The sequence below is a fragment of the Enhydra lutris genome, unplaced genomic scaffold (assembly GCF_002288905.1).
Source record: "Enhydra lutris kenyoni isolate GAN:26980312 unplaced genomic scaffold, ASM228890v2 scaffoldscaffold90, whole genome shotgun sequence".
In the NCBI taxonomy this organism is placed as follows: Eukaryota; Metazoa; Chordata; class Mammalia; order Carnivora; family Mustelidae; genus Enhydra; species Enhydra lutris.
The window spans coordinates 5,209,472-5,228,372 of NW_019154174.1; the positions used below are offsets into that span (position 1 = coordinate 5,209,472).

Below are 18,901 nucleotides of genomic sequence, written 5' to 3' on the forward strand. Positions count from 1 at the left end.
AACAGCTGCCTCGGGAACGGCCCCGTCCCTATGTTTCCGATTCCACAAGCTAACTGCCTGTCAACTCCTGAGCTTCCCCGTGGACACTGAAGGGGGAGGGGTCCCGGACCCTCCGGTTTGCCTCACCTCCAACCGAGACTGAAGCCCTCGCGCCCTCTGGTGGTCTCATCTAGGATTCTCCTAGCTGCGGGTCTAGACTCAAAGACCCCAGACCAGAGCCCTGGTACCAAAGAATAGCTTGGAGTGTGCTAAGCCAGCCCCTGGTCCCGGGCTGAGCTGGGATGCACACAAGAGGACATGACCAGTGCCACGGGGGGCCTCACAGAAGGAATGACGGGGGTCGGGAGACAGGAAGCTGTGAAGCTATCTGGAAAAAAAAACTGCACCTTGCTCCTCCAGGTGTGGTTAGCAACCTGATCCCAACACCTGAGAGCTTGTTGGAAATGCAGCATCTCGGGCCCCATGGCTTAATGCCAACCACACGTGTGCATTTCACAAGCTCCTGGGCTCAAGGGTTCAAGTATGAGAAGCGCTGCTCTCATCATAGGTCAGGCGCACCCGGTCTTCCATCTGGTTCTGCATTCGGTGCCAGTGAGGTCTGGGGCGGGTTCACTGCTCTAAACTTCCTTTTCTCTTCTGGGGAATGGGAATAATACCACCACCTACCTTGCAGGCGCTTGAAGGATGAATGAGATCATGAAAAGTACCAAGGTTGGTATGTGGCAATGAGTAAGTGCCCACTCTAGCTTTGAAAGTTTGTTTCTAATTAGGAGAGTTTTTTGTTTGCTGTTTTGTTTCGTTTTCAGGAGAGTTTAAAAAGACCACCCAGTGAGGCGCCTGGCTGGCTCAGTCCGTGGGGCTCGCGACTCTTGATCTTGGGCTGTGAATTCAAGCCCCACATTGCGTGTAGAGAGGACTTAAAAATAAAATCTCTGGAAGGGCACCCAGGTGGCCCAGGTGGTTAAGTGTCTGCTTTTGGCTCAGGTCATAATCTCTGGGTCAGGCTCCCTGCTCAGTGAGAAGTCTGCTTCTCCCTCTCCCTCTGCCTGCAACCCTGACCCCGGCTTGTGCACTCTCTCAAATAATAAAATCTTTAAAAATAAATAAAAATAAAAAACAAAATAAAAAAGACCACCTGCCAAGTGATCCTTTGATCAAAAGGATGAATAATCTTTCTCATCATAGAAGACACACAAATTCTTTTTTTTTAAATTTTTAATTATTTATTTGACAGACAGAGATCACAAGTAGGCAAAGAGGCAGGCAGAGAGAGAGGAGGAAGCAGGCTCCCCACCGAGCAGAGCCCATCGGGGCTCTATCCCAGGACCCTGGGATCATGACCTGAACTGAAGGCAGAGGCTTTAACCCAATGAGCCATCCAGGTGCCCCAAGACACACAAATTCTTTTAAAATGAGTGGTCTTGGGGCGCCTGGGTGGCTCAGTGGGTTAAGCCTCTGCCTTAAGCTCAGGTCATGATCTCAGGGTCCTGGGATGGAGCCCCGCATCAGGCTCTCTGCTCAGCGGGGAGCCTGCTTCCCTCTCTCTCTGCCTGCCTCCCTGCCTACTTGTGATCTGTTAAATAAATTAATAAAATCTTTTAAAATAAATAAATAAAAATAAAATGAGTGGTTTCTAGGGGTGCCTGGGAGGCTTAGTCGGTTAAGCGCCTGCCTTCGGCTCAAGTCATGATCCCAGGGTCCTGGTATTAAGTTCTGGATTGGGCTCCCTACTCAGCGGGGAGCCTGCTTCTCCCTCTCCCTCTCTCCCTGCTTGTGCTCTCTTGCTCTCTCTGCCAAATAAATAAATAAAATCATTAAAAAATAAAAAATAGGGATGCTTGGGTGGCTCAATCAGTTAAGCAGCTGCCTTCGGCTCAGGTCATGATCCCAAGGTCCCAGGATCAAGTCCCACATAGGGCTCCTTGCTCAGCGGGGAGCCTGCTTCTCTCTCTGCCTCTGCCTGCTTGTGCTCCCTCTCTCTCTGACAAATAAATATATAAAATCTTTTTTTTTAATTTAAAATAATAATATTAAAAAAATAAGTAAAATGAGTTGTATTTCTCATCTCCTCCTGAGCCTAAGTGCTGGGGAAGAAGAAACCGGAATCTTCTAGCACTGGAGGTCCAGTCACTTTGGTGAGCAATCTGGCAGTTACTGAAGAAAGGACAGGGGCAAGCACATTCAGTGACTGGCGATTCCACTCCTGGATAGAAACCTGAGCAAATTGGGGGTCACTACAATATGGCTTATAATAGACACAGCCAGGGTCAGAAATCCTCAAAGAGCACTGATTTTAAACAGGATGGAATTTCCCCTTCCCATGAAAGCCTGGAGGTCAGCAGTGCAGGGCTGGTGGGACCTGGGCTCCTTCTCTCCTTGTCCTGTCCCAAGTGGCTTCCTTTCCCAAGATCATCTCCTGTCAGCAGCAGGAAGAAACCAAAGGAGAGGGGCTCACACTTGGTCACTTTTGGAAACACCCTGCCAGGCGCATCCCTCCCCAACTTCCATCCATGAGGCTAATTTGGCACCCGGCCACGACAGAGGCTGCCAGGAGCTGTCCTCACCGGGGGTTCCGTTACTCTGGAAGGAGGAAGAATGGAGGCAAGGGGACAACTAATGGTCTCAGTCAGTGGGGCCATAGCAGGGGTCCCACGAGGGCCAGAAAGACAGAAATCCTCAAGTAGACACAAGGTGAGTATACTCCCGTTTATTGGCTAAGACTGAATACACATTTTTAATGTGTCCAAACATTAATGGATATAAAAGATCCTGGAAACAAAACAAAACAAAACGAGAGTCATACCATATTGTGGATTATTTAAATGTTATACAGGCTTCTTTCTGTTTTTCTCATATTATAAGATCAAAGGAATGTCGTATTCCATCGAAAGAAGGTTTTAGAAAGTGACATACTTTTGCCAAAATTATACCACGTTATCAGTGGACAATTGATGGCTTTATTAGTAGACAGCACTTGAGAAGACTGGCTCGTTTCGGGGTGAAGACAAAACTTGGATCTCACATGTGAAGGTGAAACCAAACGGTTTAAAAGTACCACTCAATAGTCAGCAATGAGTGCGGCCCGGAATCAACCAAGGAGAACCAATGTCTCATCGGGCAGGAGACAACGCCAGCCAACGGGCACACTGGGCTGTACTGGCTGGACTTCAGCCCTAGCTCGCGGCCTAAAGGTTAAAGGACAAGCTGACAAGCCAACGGCAGGAAACATAAACCATCTAAACTACTTTTAAATAAGAAAACAAAAAGCAACAAATGAGAGCACAAAACAGTTCATACACCTACATTAAAACTGAGTGTTTCTGCCTGGTGAAGGGCACCCCCTAAATAACCAGACACGAGTGCCGTCCTGAGAGCTGTTTTGCACCCGTCGGGGCAGGCACAGAAAGCAATCCCCAAAGGGGAAGAAATCCCCCCCAATGACTGGCGATCAGATGAATGGACACTGAAACGTGCCACTACCTTCCACCCAACGGACTGGCAAAAGTGAGAAAGCAGGGCAGCAACAAGCACTGGTGGGGACCTCCCCACCCCGGGGGGAGGCTCAATGACCAATCGAAAGAAAAATTTGGTAGAACCATAGGAAATTAACCAGTCTGACTTGTCCTCCCATCCCCGGTGGCTATGCCGGAGAACGTTCCATGCAAGCGTGGAAGGGGACCCACGGAGGACGTCATCGTGGCTTTGTTTACAAGCCTCGGAGCTGGAGGCACCCAGCTGTCTGCCCCTTGGAGAACATGTGGGACGCCACGGAGCGGTCCCGGCACCGAAGCGCATGGAGAAGGAGCGACACGTGTTGAGTGAGAAGAAATAGCCCAAGGTCTGCAGCAGAGTAAGACCACATGTCGCAGAAGTATATCCCCACAGGCGACAGCACATCTGACAAGGATACATTCGTGTTCAAAGTGAAACGGGCGCTCGGCGTGACAGGAGGAAAACAGGGAAGAGAGAGCCCTAAGCCTGGAGAAGCCTTTCATGGACGAGCACCCCAAGAGCCAAACAGAAAAGCTCGGATGTGCTCGACTATGCCTTTAACAATGTGTGTGCATCAGGAAGTCTGGCTCTCAAGGTGTGCTGGGGTGAGGAAGACATGCAAGGCTGAGAATCCACTCTGTCCTAGAGAAGGGTGACCTGCCATCTGCCCTGCTTGTGTGACTGTGTGTGTGAGCTGGCTCAGTCCCGCAACTAAGCACATGTATGCCTTGAGCCAGCTTCATCCACTACCTGCTGAGGGCCACTGCGGGTCTCAGGCAGGGCAGAAACCCCAGGCCTGGAATTCGCCCCCGCCCCCGCCATGTACTTCCACTTGCTCTAAATTGGAGCGGTTTCATACAACAGACATTTTGAGGAAGGAAAGGCTGGGGATGAGGAATACATTCTCTGGGTCCCGGGGGGCTGCCAATGCAGCATACCATGCGGATGGAGTCACAGTCCCCCCAGGGTGGCAACAACCACCATACAGCTAACCAGGGAACTACAGGCTTGAAACCAGGGTCAATGGAGAGGGGTGTCAAAGGTCACTGCTCAATTTTGCATCAATTTAAGGATAAACCCATATAGGGCCAAAAGGGGCAGCTGTTGTCCCCAAGTCCAGGCTGGGCCTCAGGGGGGGTTTTCAGCCCCAGACCTCGATGAGGTCCCCGGATTCCATGCCCAGATCAGCAGGCAGCTCCTTGCCTGAAAGTTTTGTCCCATCAAAGAAGAAAGAGAGCTTGTGGCCTGAGAGTCCCATGGCCTCCTCGTACCGGGACATGAGGTTCTTGAGAGGAGAGTCCTAGACAGAGAGGGAAAAAATGAAGGTTAAGAATTTGAAAAGAGGGGGCGGCACCTGGCGGGCTCAGTCGGGAGAGCATGCTACTCTTGATCTTGGGGTCGTGAGTTTAAGCCCTACACTGGGTGTAGAGATTACTTAAAAACAAAGCTTAAGGGGTGCCTGGGTGGCTCAGTGGGTTAAGCCTCCGCCTTCGGCTCAGGTCATGATCTCAGGGTCCTGGGATTGAGCCCCACTAGGGCTCTCTGCTCAGCAGGGACCCTGATTCCTCTCTCTCTCTGTCTGCCTCTCTGCCTACTTGTGATCTCTCTCAAATAAATAAATAAAATCTTAAAAAAAAAAACAAAAACAAAGCTTAAGGGGGCACCTGGGTGAGTCAGAAACCCAGGGTTTCGGCTGGTTTCGGCTCAGGTCGTTGGGATCGAGCCCCGTATCAGGCTCCACCCTTGGCGCGGAGTCTGCTTGTCCCTGTCCCTCTACCCTCACCCCGCCCCTCTCTGTATCAAATAAACAAATCTTTTTTTTTTAATTTTTAGGGGCGCTTGGGTGGCTCAGTGGGTTGAGCCTCTGCCTTGGGCTCAGGTCATGATCTCAGGATCTGGAATCGAGCCCCTCATCAGGCTCTCTGCTGGGTGGGGAGCCTGTTTCCCCCTCTCTGCCTGCCTCTCTGCCTATTTGTGATCTCTCTCTGTCAAAATAAATAAATAAAATCTTCAAAAAAAATTTTTTTAAAATACAATAAAATCTTATTTAAAAAAAAAGAATTTGAACGGAGGGGCTGAGAACTTGTAGAGATGGACAGAGGACTCGGGACAGGGAGACCACAAGGGGAAGGCAAGTGGACAAAGAAGCCAGCACAGCTGGGCTCCTCTCTAGGGGACTGGGCCATGGAGCCCAAGGCTCAGGATGTGGGCTCTGGGTCAGGCAGGTTCTGCAAGCCCCCAGTTCCTCACATCCCAGTGCGGCATCTGTCACCATGAAGCAGACAGCCCCGACCCCAAAGCAGAGTGAGGACGACCTGAGCTGGAGGCCAGGCTCTCCCACTCTACTGATGCCTGACCCTGGGCAAGTGTTATGAATCCTCTGTGGTCCCGAGCCCCGGTGAGTGCGAGTGGGACCTTATTTGGAAACAGGGTCTTGGCAGATATAATCGGGTTAAGAGGAGGGCACACACTCGGTGAGGGTGGGCCCCAGTGACTGATGTCCTTGCAAGAAGACACACGCACGGAGACACACAGGGACTGCACTACGTGACCACAGAGGCAGAGACCAGGGTGATTCAGCGGCAGGCCACCCCCAGAAACCAGGAAGGGTTTTGCCCGGGGTCTCTGTGGGTGTGTGGGCCTGCGACACCTCGGTGTCTGACTCCAACTCTCCAGGCCCTCAAGGGAATACATTTGGGTAAGCCACCTGGCCTGGGACATTCTATGACAGCAAGCCTAGGAAACCAATACTTCAAGTTGCACCCCTTCTCTAGACACGCGTCCCTATTAGTTAAATAAGGGTAACAACAGCAGTTTCCATCTAACTTGGCTGTGAAACTCACTAAGCCCCTGACCATGAATTCTCTCTAGCATGGGGACTGTTGCTTAGAAGCCTGGCAGTTACTCTGACGGGTTTCATGGTCACAAGGGGCCTTTCCATTTTACACAGGAGGAGTCAGGAGATCAGAGCAAAGGTTCCTGGCGCAATGGGGAGAAAGCTGAACAGCGGGTTTTTGCCAGGCTCTAGGATGGGCGGGAACCCGAACCACTCGGGACCAGAGGGAAGCCCCCTGGGTTAACTGGTGGGAGGGACAGGAGGACAGATGGCAGGGGGAGAGGCATGCACAGCCATGCCTCCCACTCACCGGAGACAGTGAGACTTCCAGCGTCTGGTGTTTCTCCTTTCCCTGCACCCGCAGCTGGAGCAGTTGGGACATCTCTGAGGTCTCGGGCGAACTTGCTAGCACCACGCAGTCTGCGGGAAGGAGGATCAGGAAGCCAGGCCTGAGCGGAGCCTGGAAGCCCGGCCAACTTCATCCCCTCCCTGTGGCGAAGGCCTCCTCCAGGCTCCACCTCCCCGCCTTCCTCTCACCGATGATGTCAGCCACTCCGAGCTTTAGTGTCCTGGGAGTAGCAGTAGGGGACAGCTCTGTCTCTCCAAAGAGCAAGAGGATCCTCCTTGGGGACACCCCGAGACGGGTGGCCATGTGGTCCACCACACGCTGTAGGGGCTCCGACTGGGGAGGGGACAAGAAGCAAAGGAGGCCACCTCCTGACATGCCCTGCCCCACCCACCACTCCAACATGTCGCTGGCCTTTGCTACTGGCTGAGCTCTTCAGCTGTGAGCTCCATAGATTTCCCTGGAGAAGTACAGAATAAAGCCATGTCCGTATGGGGGTTGGGGAAGGAAAAAGGACAATGGCGCAGACCACAGCAAAGTGGACCTCGTGCGCCCCCTGCGACAGGCCACTCTCGACAGGTCCCCAACTCTCGCAGACGGGTGCAGCTACGTCTGCCTAGGTAAGAGAAGCCAGGAAATCACTCATGGTGCAAGCGTTGGCAATGAGCTCCTATGTTTTAAAAGCATTCTGCAGGGGAGCCTGGGTGGCTCAGTCAGTGAGGGAGTCTGCCTTCAGCTCGGGTCATGATCCTGGGGTTCTGGGATTGGGCTCCCTGCTCACTGAGGATCTGCTTCTCCTCCTGCCCCTCCCCTGGCTCATACAGCAGCACACACACTCTCTCTCCCTCTCAAGTAAATAAAATCTTTCTTAACAAATAAATAAAGGCATTCTACATCTGCAGGGCAGACGAACAAAGATGCGCTTGCTAAAGCCATGGGCTGCATGTTTGCGCAGTCTGGTTTAGCTGCTTCCAAAGCGTGGTTATGGCTCAACCAATGGTCGCTTCTGTTACCGCTCTTGTTCCGGCATCAGGCTCATCCCTACAAACATGGTCCTTTCACCAGGGAGCCAGGGGAGCTCCGAATGAATGAGTGACACCCGTGTGCAGAAGGCTGCCATCAAAGCAAGTGCTCGTGGGAAGCACAGGGTCCGAGGGAAGGAAAGAGGGAGGGGGCTACCAAGCCAAGCCTCTCGGGATGCTTACATGGAGCACTGAAGGGTGGGTGGGCGGTCTGCCGGAGAAGGGAGGGTGAGGGAAAGACCATCGAGATAAAGGGAAGAGTGAACCCAAGGCACGGGGTTGTGGGGGCCTGGAGGGGCACCAGCAGGATGGGCGAAGCGGGACACTGTCCCCCTTTGCCCACCCACCGCGCTCGCTCCACCTACAGCTCGGGGGAACCTTCTCCCACGGGCCCTCCAGGCACTTGCCATTCTGACGGGCAGTCTAACCACATCAGCCCGGCACCGGATTTTCATTGGGAAGAGTCGGGGGCTCTCCGGAAGGGTGGGACCCTCCACCAGGACCACCTCGTCCTCTTGGTGCTGGTGATCCTGGCCGTGGCGCTGCTTGGGACTCAGGCAGGAACGGAGATCTTGGAGGCGCTTGCTCACCTCCCTGGGGTGCAGAAAGGACTCTGGGTCAGGCAGGGGGCGGCACCCGCCAAATTGCCCTTCTCTACCCCAGCGAGCCCCCTGCCCTTGGCACCTTAACTTCTGGAGTGCCCGTGTATGCTTTCTGCTTTTGGTCCTTGGCAGAGGTGAAGGCAAAGGAGAGGTGTCTTGAACCCTGCAAAGAGAAGAGAGGGCTGGGCTGGAGGAAGAGGAGGGGACCCCAACCCAGTATCTCCCCTCATGAGCTATGGACCACTGCGGAGCAAGAGGGGGAGAGCTCGAACCAAAAGGGAGCATCTTCTAGCAACATCATCTTGTGGACAGGGGGAGGTAAAGTCAGGGAAAATCTGAGCCCTCATTTTTATACTTACATGACCTAAATATTGGCAAGGAAAATGCCTAACACTCATTCATTCCTTCATTTGTTCATTTATGTATCTTAAATGCCTAACATTTAAGGTAAGTCACTTCCCAGGTGAGTATCTGGTAACATCCAATGGACACCAAGTACTTACTACATGCCAAGTGTTAATCTACTTGAAAATTTTGACACAGGTGCCATCGTTGTCCCCATTTTCTAGAAAAGGGAAGTGAACCACAGAGCTAGTTAAAGAGACAGGTAGCCGGGCTTGAAACACAAGGGCCATCCCCACGGCCACACCTGTCAGAAGCAAAGATGCAACATTCCACTCCCATGGGTGGTCCTGAAGGGCCCAGCGCTCCTCCCAAGACCCTCATTCCTCACCTGAGCCTGGAGGCTCCCTCCACTCCCTCCATCCCTTCTCCTTACCCTTTCAGGAGCCACCCGAGGATCCTGCCCGCACCTCAGCCCAGCCCTCGGGCTCCCTTTCTGCTGGGGAGGGGTGGGGGGCAGTGCCCCGGCCTCACTCACAGAAACGCCTCCTTTGTCTTCTCTTCTGCATCCTTACTCCTGAGCTTCTTCTTCCAGGGAGACTCTGGAAACAGGGCATCCTCAGCATGGGGGCTGCTGGAATCTGCCATATCCGTCTCTGGGAACAGAGAAGGAAAAGCGGACGAGGTCAATGAAGGGAGGGCAGCAAGAGGCCAAGCAGAGGCATGCCAGGGGCTTCTCGAGGTCCCAGGAAAGGAGCAGACCGAGGAGCCCCAATATGCGTGCACACACACACACACATGCACACACACACACACACACACACACACACACACACATAACCGCGCAGTAACGCTGGGGAAGTGCTGGTGGGGCGTGAGTCACAGGGAAATGCCTGCTGCAGAGAAAAGGACAAGCCCGAGTCTGGCAGAGCAGGAGTGTCTGAGTCTCGCGCTAAGGTATGAGCCTGCGTGGTGAGGATGGACAGTCACAATGTGACCCTCTCCAGCTAAGCCATGATTCACTTAATCTCTTCTCACTTTTTTGTTCAGCTGCATCCCACAAATACAAAATAAACACAACCTAGGAAACACGTACTTACCTAATACACATGTACTCCTTATTACATGTGTATGTACTATTTATGTATGTGATAAAACATACTTCAAACCAGATGCTGGCATTTTTTAAAAAAAATGGTCCTCTTGGGGGACCTGCGTGGCTCAGTTAGTTAAGCATCTGCCTTCGGCTCAGGTCATGATCCCGGGGTTCCTGGGATCGAGTTCCACATTGAGCTCCCTGGTCAGCAAGGAGTCTCTTCTCCCTCTCCCTCTCCCTCTGTGTGCTCTCTCTCTCTCAAATAAATAAATCTTAAAACAAACAGACAAACAAAAGTTCCTCTTATGTCCTTCCTGTTCCCAACTGGATGGGCAGAGCAAGACTATGGGGTAGGGGGTGGCAGGGCGCAGGGAGGGAAGGAAGTAGAGGTAAGTACAGGTCCTCTGAGCATGTATTTCTCAAATTTCCTCCATGCGGGCATCACTATCACATCATGCCATCCATACCTCTATAATGTTGAAGACCTTTCTTTAAATCCCTCACTGTAACTAGGATTTTTTGTAATGGGAAACTAGAGATTTATTTTAGAACATCGAGGATCTTTCCCATTTTGTTAGCCACCCACAAAGGATCATCATTAACCACAAAAATAAATATAAATACTGCAAAAACAAAGCAATGATAAATAAGTCCTAGATCAGTGGTTCTCGACCCAGGGGACATGTGGCAATGTCTCAAGACAATTTCTGTTGTCACAGTGAGGGGGAGAGGGGGTTGGAGCGTGTGATACCAGCCTCTGGTGGGCAGAGGTCAGGATGCTGCCAAACATCCCACAATGCCCAGGACAGCTCCACACGAAGAATTGCTCCGCCCAAATGTCAGCAGTGCCGAGGCTGAGACATCCTGTCCTCGATAAATGCGGCAGCTGCTAGAGACCCGAGATTCCGCCTTTCTGACAAGCTCCTGGGAGATGCCCAGCACTACTAGGCCCACATGTGGAGCAAGGGCAGAGGGACCCTTGGACTTATACACTCCAGGTACTGTCCTAAAGCATAAATGTACCCCAAGAGAGGGCTCTCTATGCATTCTCTTTAATTAACTCTCACCAAAATCCTTTGACACGGATCCACTGTTATCCCCATTTTCCTGATGACAAAACTGAAGCACTGAGAGAGGAGCCTGCCCCAGGTCACACAGCTAGCTACCAGAGGGTAGAGCTGAGATTCAAACCCGGGCCAGCTGATTCCGAAATCAGCTCCTGATCATCCTACCATGCTTGCTCATGGTGTAGAAGTCTTGGTCCAAGGTCTGCATTTGCCCACTGGATCACTTCCCTATCAAACTTGATTCCTACGCACTGCCTTTGGGTGGTTTGGAAAAGCCACATCACTGGGGGAGGACCAAGGCTGGCAGCCCTGGTAAGATTCAAAGAACACCACGCTGGCTCTAGAATGTTCCCAAGGAACTTGTTGCCGATGTACCAAGATGTTACAGATTCTCAACAGCTCCTCCTCCCCGGCCCCCAGGATTGCAGAATCAGAATCTTTGGAGATGGCCTAGAAATCTGTAGATTCGCACACTCTTGTGCCTATCGGGCAGGGGTTAGGACGGTCTGGCAGCATTTCCTACGCCTCCTGGTTAACACTCCATCTCAATTCAGGACTGGAGCTTTTTTCTGGCTAGGATGCAGGAGTCAACCCTCCCATCCCCTTCCTCTGAGCTTCAGGGGAAAATTGGCCACAGGGTTGTAAACTCCAGGAATCTTCCTCAGAGAAGTCAGCACTAGGCTCCTCTCCCTGGAAGCCCGCCCCTACCTTCCTCAGCCTCTGGGGGACAGAGTTTCAGGAGGGACTGGTGATCTGGGATGAGATGAAGGCTGCTTTTCACCTGTAAAGACAAAAGTGAATCAGTCCCAAGTCCTCCCTCCACTGAAAGGGAAAGCAAGATGACTCTTTCCTTCTTCCAGCTCTCAAGTCCAAGTCCTCTCTGGGGGAGTTAAGAGCCCAACTTCCCCAAGATCCAAAACTGAGTACCCTTACGACTACACCCCCTTTCCCCAAGACATTCTGAGGATGCAAGTTTAGTTCTTCTTTTACCTTCTTACTAGGTTGCTAGCCATCCCACTTTCTCGGAATCCTGGGAAATCCCAGATCCCTAGCTCACCCTACCACCTGGAGTCCCCAACCTTCTCTGAACTTCCATGACCCCAGTATGATCCTTAGCAATGGGCCCCAATCTCAAAAACCGACAGGCCCCAAATCCCAGTCCCAGGTTCTGCCAGCACCTCTCTGAAGCATCAGGGATCCCGGCCCCTAAGCCTCTCTCTCTGCTCCCAACACTCCAGCTCCCGGAATCCCAAATTCCCAACACACTGCAAACCTCTTCACAAACCCTGCATCTCTCTGCCCCACCCCCTGCTTCCATTTAGTCCCCCAAGACCAACCCCAGAAGCCTAACCTCAGCCGTCCCCAAACCCAGCCCTCCGCCCTAGCCCTCCCGGGGACCCCGGCTGCACCTTCCCGGAGTACACCGGGACAACCGGTGCCTCCCCCGGATCCAGCAACAGCCGTCGCCGTCGCCTGACCGGGGCCCGCGGGGCTCCGGCTGGTGGTGCGTCCGCCCCTTCGCTGTCGTTGTCGCTGTCGTCCCGGGGGACGGCCGGCCCTGAGGGTTCCGGGAGAGGGACCTCTACCGAGTCCGCAGCGCCGCGCGCCGTTGCGACCTCCAGAATATCCTCATCGCTGTCGCTGACCAAGTCCACAAACTCCGAGTCCAAGGTGCGCTGGGCTGGAGGTGGCGGGATGCGAGGACGACGACCCCGACCGCCCCGGGACCCGCGAGCCCCTCGCCCGGCACCGCCGCCCCGAGGCCGGCGGCCCCGTTTCCTCACCGGCTCCGCCATGGCACACACCCGCCGACCACGGTCCCCCGCCTCTAGACGCCTCGTCCAGCCCCCTCCAGCGACTTCCGCCTGTCATTGGGTGAACCGTCTGCTAGTCAACGCCTCTCCCCGCCCACAACCCGTGGCTTCCCCTCCCCGCCTTTTCATTGGTCGCCGCTCCCGCCCATCAAGTATCCACCACTAAAACCAAAGCGCCAAAGATTCCAACCAGCCTCGGCGCAATCAGCCTGGGTTTCTATTCGTTCCAGCTCACCCATTGGCCGGCTGCCTCCCTCTTAACCAGCCCACTCCGGTCCCATTAGAGATCTGGGTACCCGGTTGGTGGGGGAGCGGGGCATCCTGGGAATTGTAGTCCTTAGGCCCTCAGAACACAAGGTGTTGGAAAGCGGCCTCCCGAATTGCCTTTCTTTTATTTATTTATCGTCTATCATTTTTTATTTTTATTTATTTTTTTAAAGATTTTATTTATTCATTTGACAGAGAGAGATCACAAGTAGACAGAGAGGCAGGCAGAGAGAGGGAGGGAAGCAGGCTCCCTGCCAAGCAGAGAGCCCCATGCGGGACTCGATCCCAGAACCCTGAGATCATGACCTGAGCCGAAGGCAGAGGCCTAACCCACTGAGCCACCCAGGCGCCCCGTCTATCATTTTTTAAAAGTAATTTTTACACCCAAATTGGGGCTCAAACCCACAACCCTGAGAACAAGAGTCACCGGCTCTACCAACTGAACCGGCAATAGGAGCACCTGAGTGGCTCAGTTTGTTAAGCCTCTGACTCTTGACCTTAGCTCAGGTCTTGATCTTGGGACGGTGGGCTCCACAGTGGAGGCTACTTAAAAACAAACAGGCGAACAAAACAAAAACGAAAAACCCACGGTGGAATTAGGCTTTAGCCCTCTGGGATATCCTCGTGAATTGTTCACCGCCACTAGGTTGTGGGCTAATTCCACTAATCGCCATCCCCAACCACAGGTGCAGAATCCACATGGAACACACCCCGGCCCAGCACTTCAACCCCACTCAACTCTGAAAAGCCTTCCACGTCACACATAGCTTCCCTCGCCCCCAACGCCTACTGACCAGCCTCACACGCAGTCAACACAACCTGCGCCCACGCGACACCCGCCCACCGCGGACACCCGAGCACAACACGCCTCGCAAACAACACCTGGACGGGCAAATCCAGAAGAAAACTAAGAGGCTTAGTTCTCCCGGTTGAAAAGAAGGGGTGTGACTTCCCCCCTCTCCCTGCTTTTGTTTCAGAATTTTTCTTGGTCCTTTCCAAATGTATGTAAATCTCTACCGTGGCTAAGTCAGCCTCTAGGAATTCTCATAACTCAGGGACTCCGGGGAGCTGGTAGTCATCATTTTGAAATGCAAACCTCTAGGGAGGTAGTTCCGGATCTCCCCCCTCCACTCCCCCCCCCCCCCCCCCCCCCCCCCCCCCCCCCCGTCCTGGGGAGAATAACAGCCTAACTTTGGTGGGGGCCTTGCTGCTAGATGCGAACCACTTCTGGTGATAAATAAGCGAGAAGCTTGTTTCTCCCCTGGAGAGAAGCCCACGGCCATGATAAAGTTAGCGTGAACTCTGCGGGACAAACTGTGTTGCCAAATCCCCTTACTGGAGGCCTAGTTATTGTTTATCTTGGAAAGAATATAGGGTTTTTGAAATTTTATGTTGAAAACAGGTTAAGGGGTTGTATCTGCTTTGGCTACCTGTAGAATTCCTTGTGTGAAACCGAAGGGAAAAAGTCGTATTCACAATGAAGTTGGGGGACACCTGGGTAGCCCAGTGGGTAGAGCGTGTGACTCTTGATTTCAGTGTCCAGAGTTCAAGCCCCACCTTGGTAGTAGAGCTTGACGTGGAGCCACGAGTGGGTGGTCAAGGAAGAATTCTTGAGATGTTTTCAGTGCAAAAAGGTGATTTTTATTGTAACCCGGTGACAAGACCGGTGGGCGGAAAGAGCAGCACTTATGGCTGTAGGAAGCTGGTGGCTTATGCTTAGTGCTCAAGGGAGAGGGGACATGCAAGGAATATGAAATCATAAATGCCTTCTTCAAATTTATTTTTTTTAAAGATTTTATTTAGTTATTTTAGAGAGAGGAAAGGAGAGCATGTGGGGTGGGGGTACAGAGGAAGAGCGAGAGAATCTCAAGCTGCCTCCTCACTGAGCACAGAGCCCCACTGGGAACCCACACGGGGCTCAGTCCCAGGACTCCGAAATCACCACCCAAGGAGTAATCAAGAATTGGGTGCAGAACCCACTGAGCCACCCAGGCACCCATGACAATTTTATTCTTCAGGTGAATGCCTGTAATGTGCATCACATTCTGGTTTAATGTTTTCAAAAATAAAAACTGTTTTTGTGGGGACGCCTGGGTGGCTCAGTCAGTTAAGCGTCTGCCTTCGGCTCAGGTCGTGATCCCAGAGTCCTGGGATTGAGCCCAGCATCAGGCTCCGTGCTCAACCGGAAGCCTGCTTCTCCCTCTGCCTACCGTGGGCTCTCTCTCTCTCTCTCTCTCTCTCTCTCTCTGGCAAATAAAGAAAATCTTTATTAAAAAACCTGTTTCTCGGGGCGCCTGGTTGGCTCAGTGGGTTAAAGCCTCTGCCTTCGGCTCAGGTCATGATCCCGGGGTCCTGGGATCGAGCCCCACATCGGGCTCTCTGCTCCGCAGGGAGCCTGCTTTCTCCCCTCTCTCTCTCTCTGCCTGCCTCTCTGCCTACTTGTGATCTCTCTCTCTCTGTCAAATAAATTTTAAAAAAAAATTAAAAAAAAAATTTAAAAAACCTGTTTCTGTGTCTCTGCTACCTTGGCGGAGGTTTTCCGCCTTGGAAGATTTTGTTTTTTCTTACCATTTCCCAACACACCCACCAACCACACCGCGCGTCTCAGAAGCTACAAAGCCTCCGCATATCTGCTTTATTTGCAACTCCTGCTCATCGCGCACCCCAGCGCGGCGCAGACATGCCCCTTCAACGCTTCACACTTCCTACATCACCTCCAACTGATGACCCCCGACACCTCGCCCCACACTTCGCACACAATACGCACACGGCATACGCCCAGTACCAGTGCCTCTCAACACGATGTTCACATCACTTGTACTTCATCTGTCCATCCATCCAGGGCAGCATCCTAGCCACCACGCACAGCCAGTCCCTCCCCCTTCCCCATCACCTAATATCCCCAACACAGGTGCCCTATTCCGTGTAGACGGGGCCCAGCCCTATTGTAGGGGCATAGCCCCAGGAGATTGCGCTGTGTACCAGGGGACAGAGGCCCCCCAGGCTCCCGTAGAGGGGACCCTAAGGAACTCCCAGTCCCAGGAAGCCTTCGGCCACTCTTGGTGACAGGCTGAGAGCAGAAAGATTATACCCAAAACCCTTCTGCCAGCCTCGGGCCCCACCCAGAGGCCGCTGTCAACCATGGAGGCAGAGGGAGGTGGCCCCAAGGACCTTGGAATGTCCCTCAAGCCTCCTTCTCCAACTTTGCTCAAGAGCTAGAAGTGGTCAGGCCCCTGCCAAAAAGCAGGTCATGTGGACACAGAGAAGCTCTGGAGTGTGACTTCGTCCTGGACAAGTCTCTGCCCTGGAAGGAGCCCCAGTCCAAATGATCTTGGTGCCCTCTGGCTCCTGGCACATCATAATACTGGCTACTGGCTGAGTGCTTACTACAGCAGTGTCAAGAGCTTTCCATCTCATTTAAGACTCATTAAGGTAGGTATAATTATTATCCCTATTTTACAGACGTCTGTCTGCAGCACGAAGAACTTGAGGCACAGCTAGAGAGGGCTGAGCTGGGATTCAAACTCAGATAGTCTGATCCCAGAGGACTGGACTAGAGCTGGAATACCTCTGCGGCTCAGCTCTGCTCCCGCCCCCTTCCGCCAGACCTCCCTGGGTGGCCCAGGAGGGGCGCCATCCTCTAGGGGCTTTCCAAGGCGGTCCTTCTCTCCTCCTTCCGCACTCATTTCTGGAGATCCTGATCACTGCCACCACCTGGCTGGGTACCAGGGGCACAGAGAAGACCCAGACATGGATTCACCCCCAAGAAGGCAGGATGTTTTCACATCTCTGTCAAATAAATAAATAAAATCTTTAAAAAATTTTAAAAATAAGCAAAATCTTAAAAAAAAAAAAAAAAAAGCATCTGCCTTCAGCTCAGGTCATGATCTCAGGGTCCTGGGATCGAGCTCTGCATTGGGCTCTCTGTTTGGCAGGGAGCCTGCTTCTCCCTTAAAAAAAAAAAAAAAAAAAAAAAAAAAAAAAAAAAGATCTTATTTATTTGACAGAGTACAAGCAGGGGGAGTGGCAGGCAGAGGCAGAGGCAGAAGCAGGCTCAAGGCAAAAATCCATCAGGGATGCTGGGATCCCAAGGATTGGGGTGTTGTTGTTTTTAAGATTTTATTTATTTGCCAGAGAAAGAAAGTGAGAGAGCACAAGAATACAAGCAGGGGGAGGGGCAGACAGAGGAAGAAGCAGGCTCCCTGCCAAGCAAGGAGCCCAGTGCAGAGCCTGATGTGGGACTCGATACCAGGACCCTGGAATCATGACCTGAGCTGAAGGCAGATGCTTAACCAACTGAGCCACCCAGGCATCCCAGGATTGGGGTTTTAAGCCCCACATGGGGACAGAGGTTAAGCGGAGGCCCCAGGAACAGCCCAGAATGGAAACCGCACACCTCGCACAAAGCTAGGAGCTGAGAATGGGCTGTCTGTCCTGGGCGCAGAAAACAAGAAAAAAAAAAAATCCATCCACAGACCTTGGGATACAGTATGGAAGCAAGTCACCCAACAGGGAGCGGATGGGAAAAGCCACAGCAGGAAATCAGAACCCCAAGGTTCTCCAAAGCATGGACTTGGATTCCAACCAAACCTCTGGAATGAACGCCTACTCTGAGAGATTTGTGAATGAAATGGTCAGAAACCTGTGTTGCATGTAAGATGGTGGCAGAAACCAAAGCAAGCTGGCCCCCAGGGATGGCAGAGGAGCCCAGGGGATTCAGGGGACTCCTGGAGGCAGGAGAAACACAAAGAGGTCAAGAAACCTTCTAGTGGTGAAATGAAACTCACCAGGGGTAAATCCAACCCATTGTACAGATAATAGTAACCACACCGTGCTCCCTCCCTCATGCTGTTTTATAACTGGGGGTTACGCAAGTTACCTAAGGTCAGTTAGCAATCGAAGTGTTTCATTTCTCTGTGACTCCATCTTCTCAGATGGAGAATGAGAATAATTTTAGCATCCCTCCCTCATAGGAGTTGCAAAGATAAAATGAGACACGACCTGTAAAGCACTTATTAGAACAATGCCTGGTACGTAGTAATAGTGTTAACACAGAGAAAGTTAAGTTTTAAAGGTTCAGAGATAAAGAAGGAAGAGCGGCTCTTAAAAAAAAATGGGACATGAAGAAAAAACTGGTGCATTAAGAAAAAGAATTCTGGAGGGGCGCCTGCGTGGCTAAGTCGGTTAAGTGTTGATTCCTGGTTTCAGCTCAGGTCGTGATCTCAGGGTCTTGAGATTGAGCCCCACATCAGGCTCTGTGTTCCGTGGGGAGTCTATCTGTCCATTTGCCCCCAAATCCCCACCCCTGCTCATGCTCTCTCTCCCCCTCAAATAAATAAAATCTTAAAAAAAAGAAAAGAGGGGTGCCTGGGTGGCTCAGTGGTTTGAGCCTCTGCCTTCGGCTCAGGTCATGATCCCAGGGTCCTGGGATCGAGCCCCACATCGGGCTCTCTGCTCAGCAGGGAGCCTTCTTCCCTCTATCTCTCTGCCTGCCTCTCTGCCTACTTGTGATCTCTGTCTGTTAAATAAATAAATAAAATCTTTAAAAAAAAAATGTAGTTTATCAGAGAGTAGGCATGATGGCTAGAACTACAGCCAGATTTCTGGATTCACAACTAGCGCTGTGAAGCGCCAGTCATGTGGCCTCAGACATGACACTCAGCCGGACATTTATTTTCCCATCTACAAAATTGCAACAAGGGAGGGTGTCAAGACTGAGTATAGGCTCTGGATTAAACTGTCAAGAGTTCAAGTGCGGACCCCAGTGAGGCAAGCCGTGGGCACATTCCTTAGCTTCTCAGCCTCCAATTCTCAGCTCTGAACTAGGGTTGTTTATGAAGATAAAATGAGCTAATATACAAGTGAGGGAGATGGGCACAGGTCAAGCCATCGGAGGGAGAAGGCCCCTTTGTACCTATGATGCAGCTCTCCCTCCTCTGCTGGATTCCAGAAGCAGATGGGAATACAGGCATCCTCCCTTCCCTCCTCCTCCCATACAAGGGCATTACATCAAAGGA

The 18,901-nt window shown here is 52.2% G+C and overlaps 1 protein-coding gene across 1 annotated transcript; it reads right to left on the bottom strand.

Annotated features, from left to right (window-relative positions):
* Positions 1-2,703: 2,703 nt before the first annotated feature.
* On the bottom strand, positions 2,704-12,643 carry LOC111162341 (nuclear factor of activated T-cells 2 interacting protein). Its single transcript, XM_022526706.1, has 8 exons — positions 12,213-12,643; positions 11,512-11,584; positions 9,179-9,296; positions 8,381-8,461; positions 8,104-8,290; positions 6,866-7,010; positions 6,639-6,748; positions 2,704-4,792 (listed from the first exon to the last, which is right to left on the bottom strand). Exons 1-8 carry the CDS (start codon positions 12,597-12,599, stop codon positions 4,634-4,636), a joined length of 1,260 nt encoding a protein of 419 aa, XP_022382414.1. The 5' UTR covers positions 12,600-12,643; the 3' UTR covers positions 2,704-4,633.
* Positions 12,644-18,901: the final 6,258 nt, after the last annotated feature.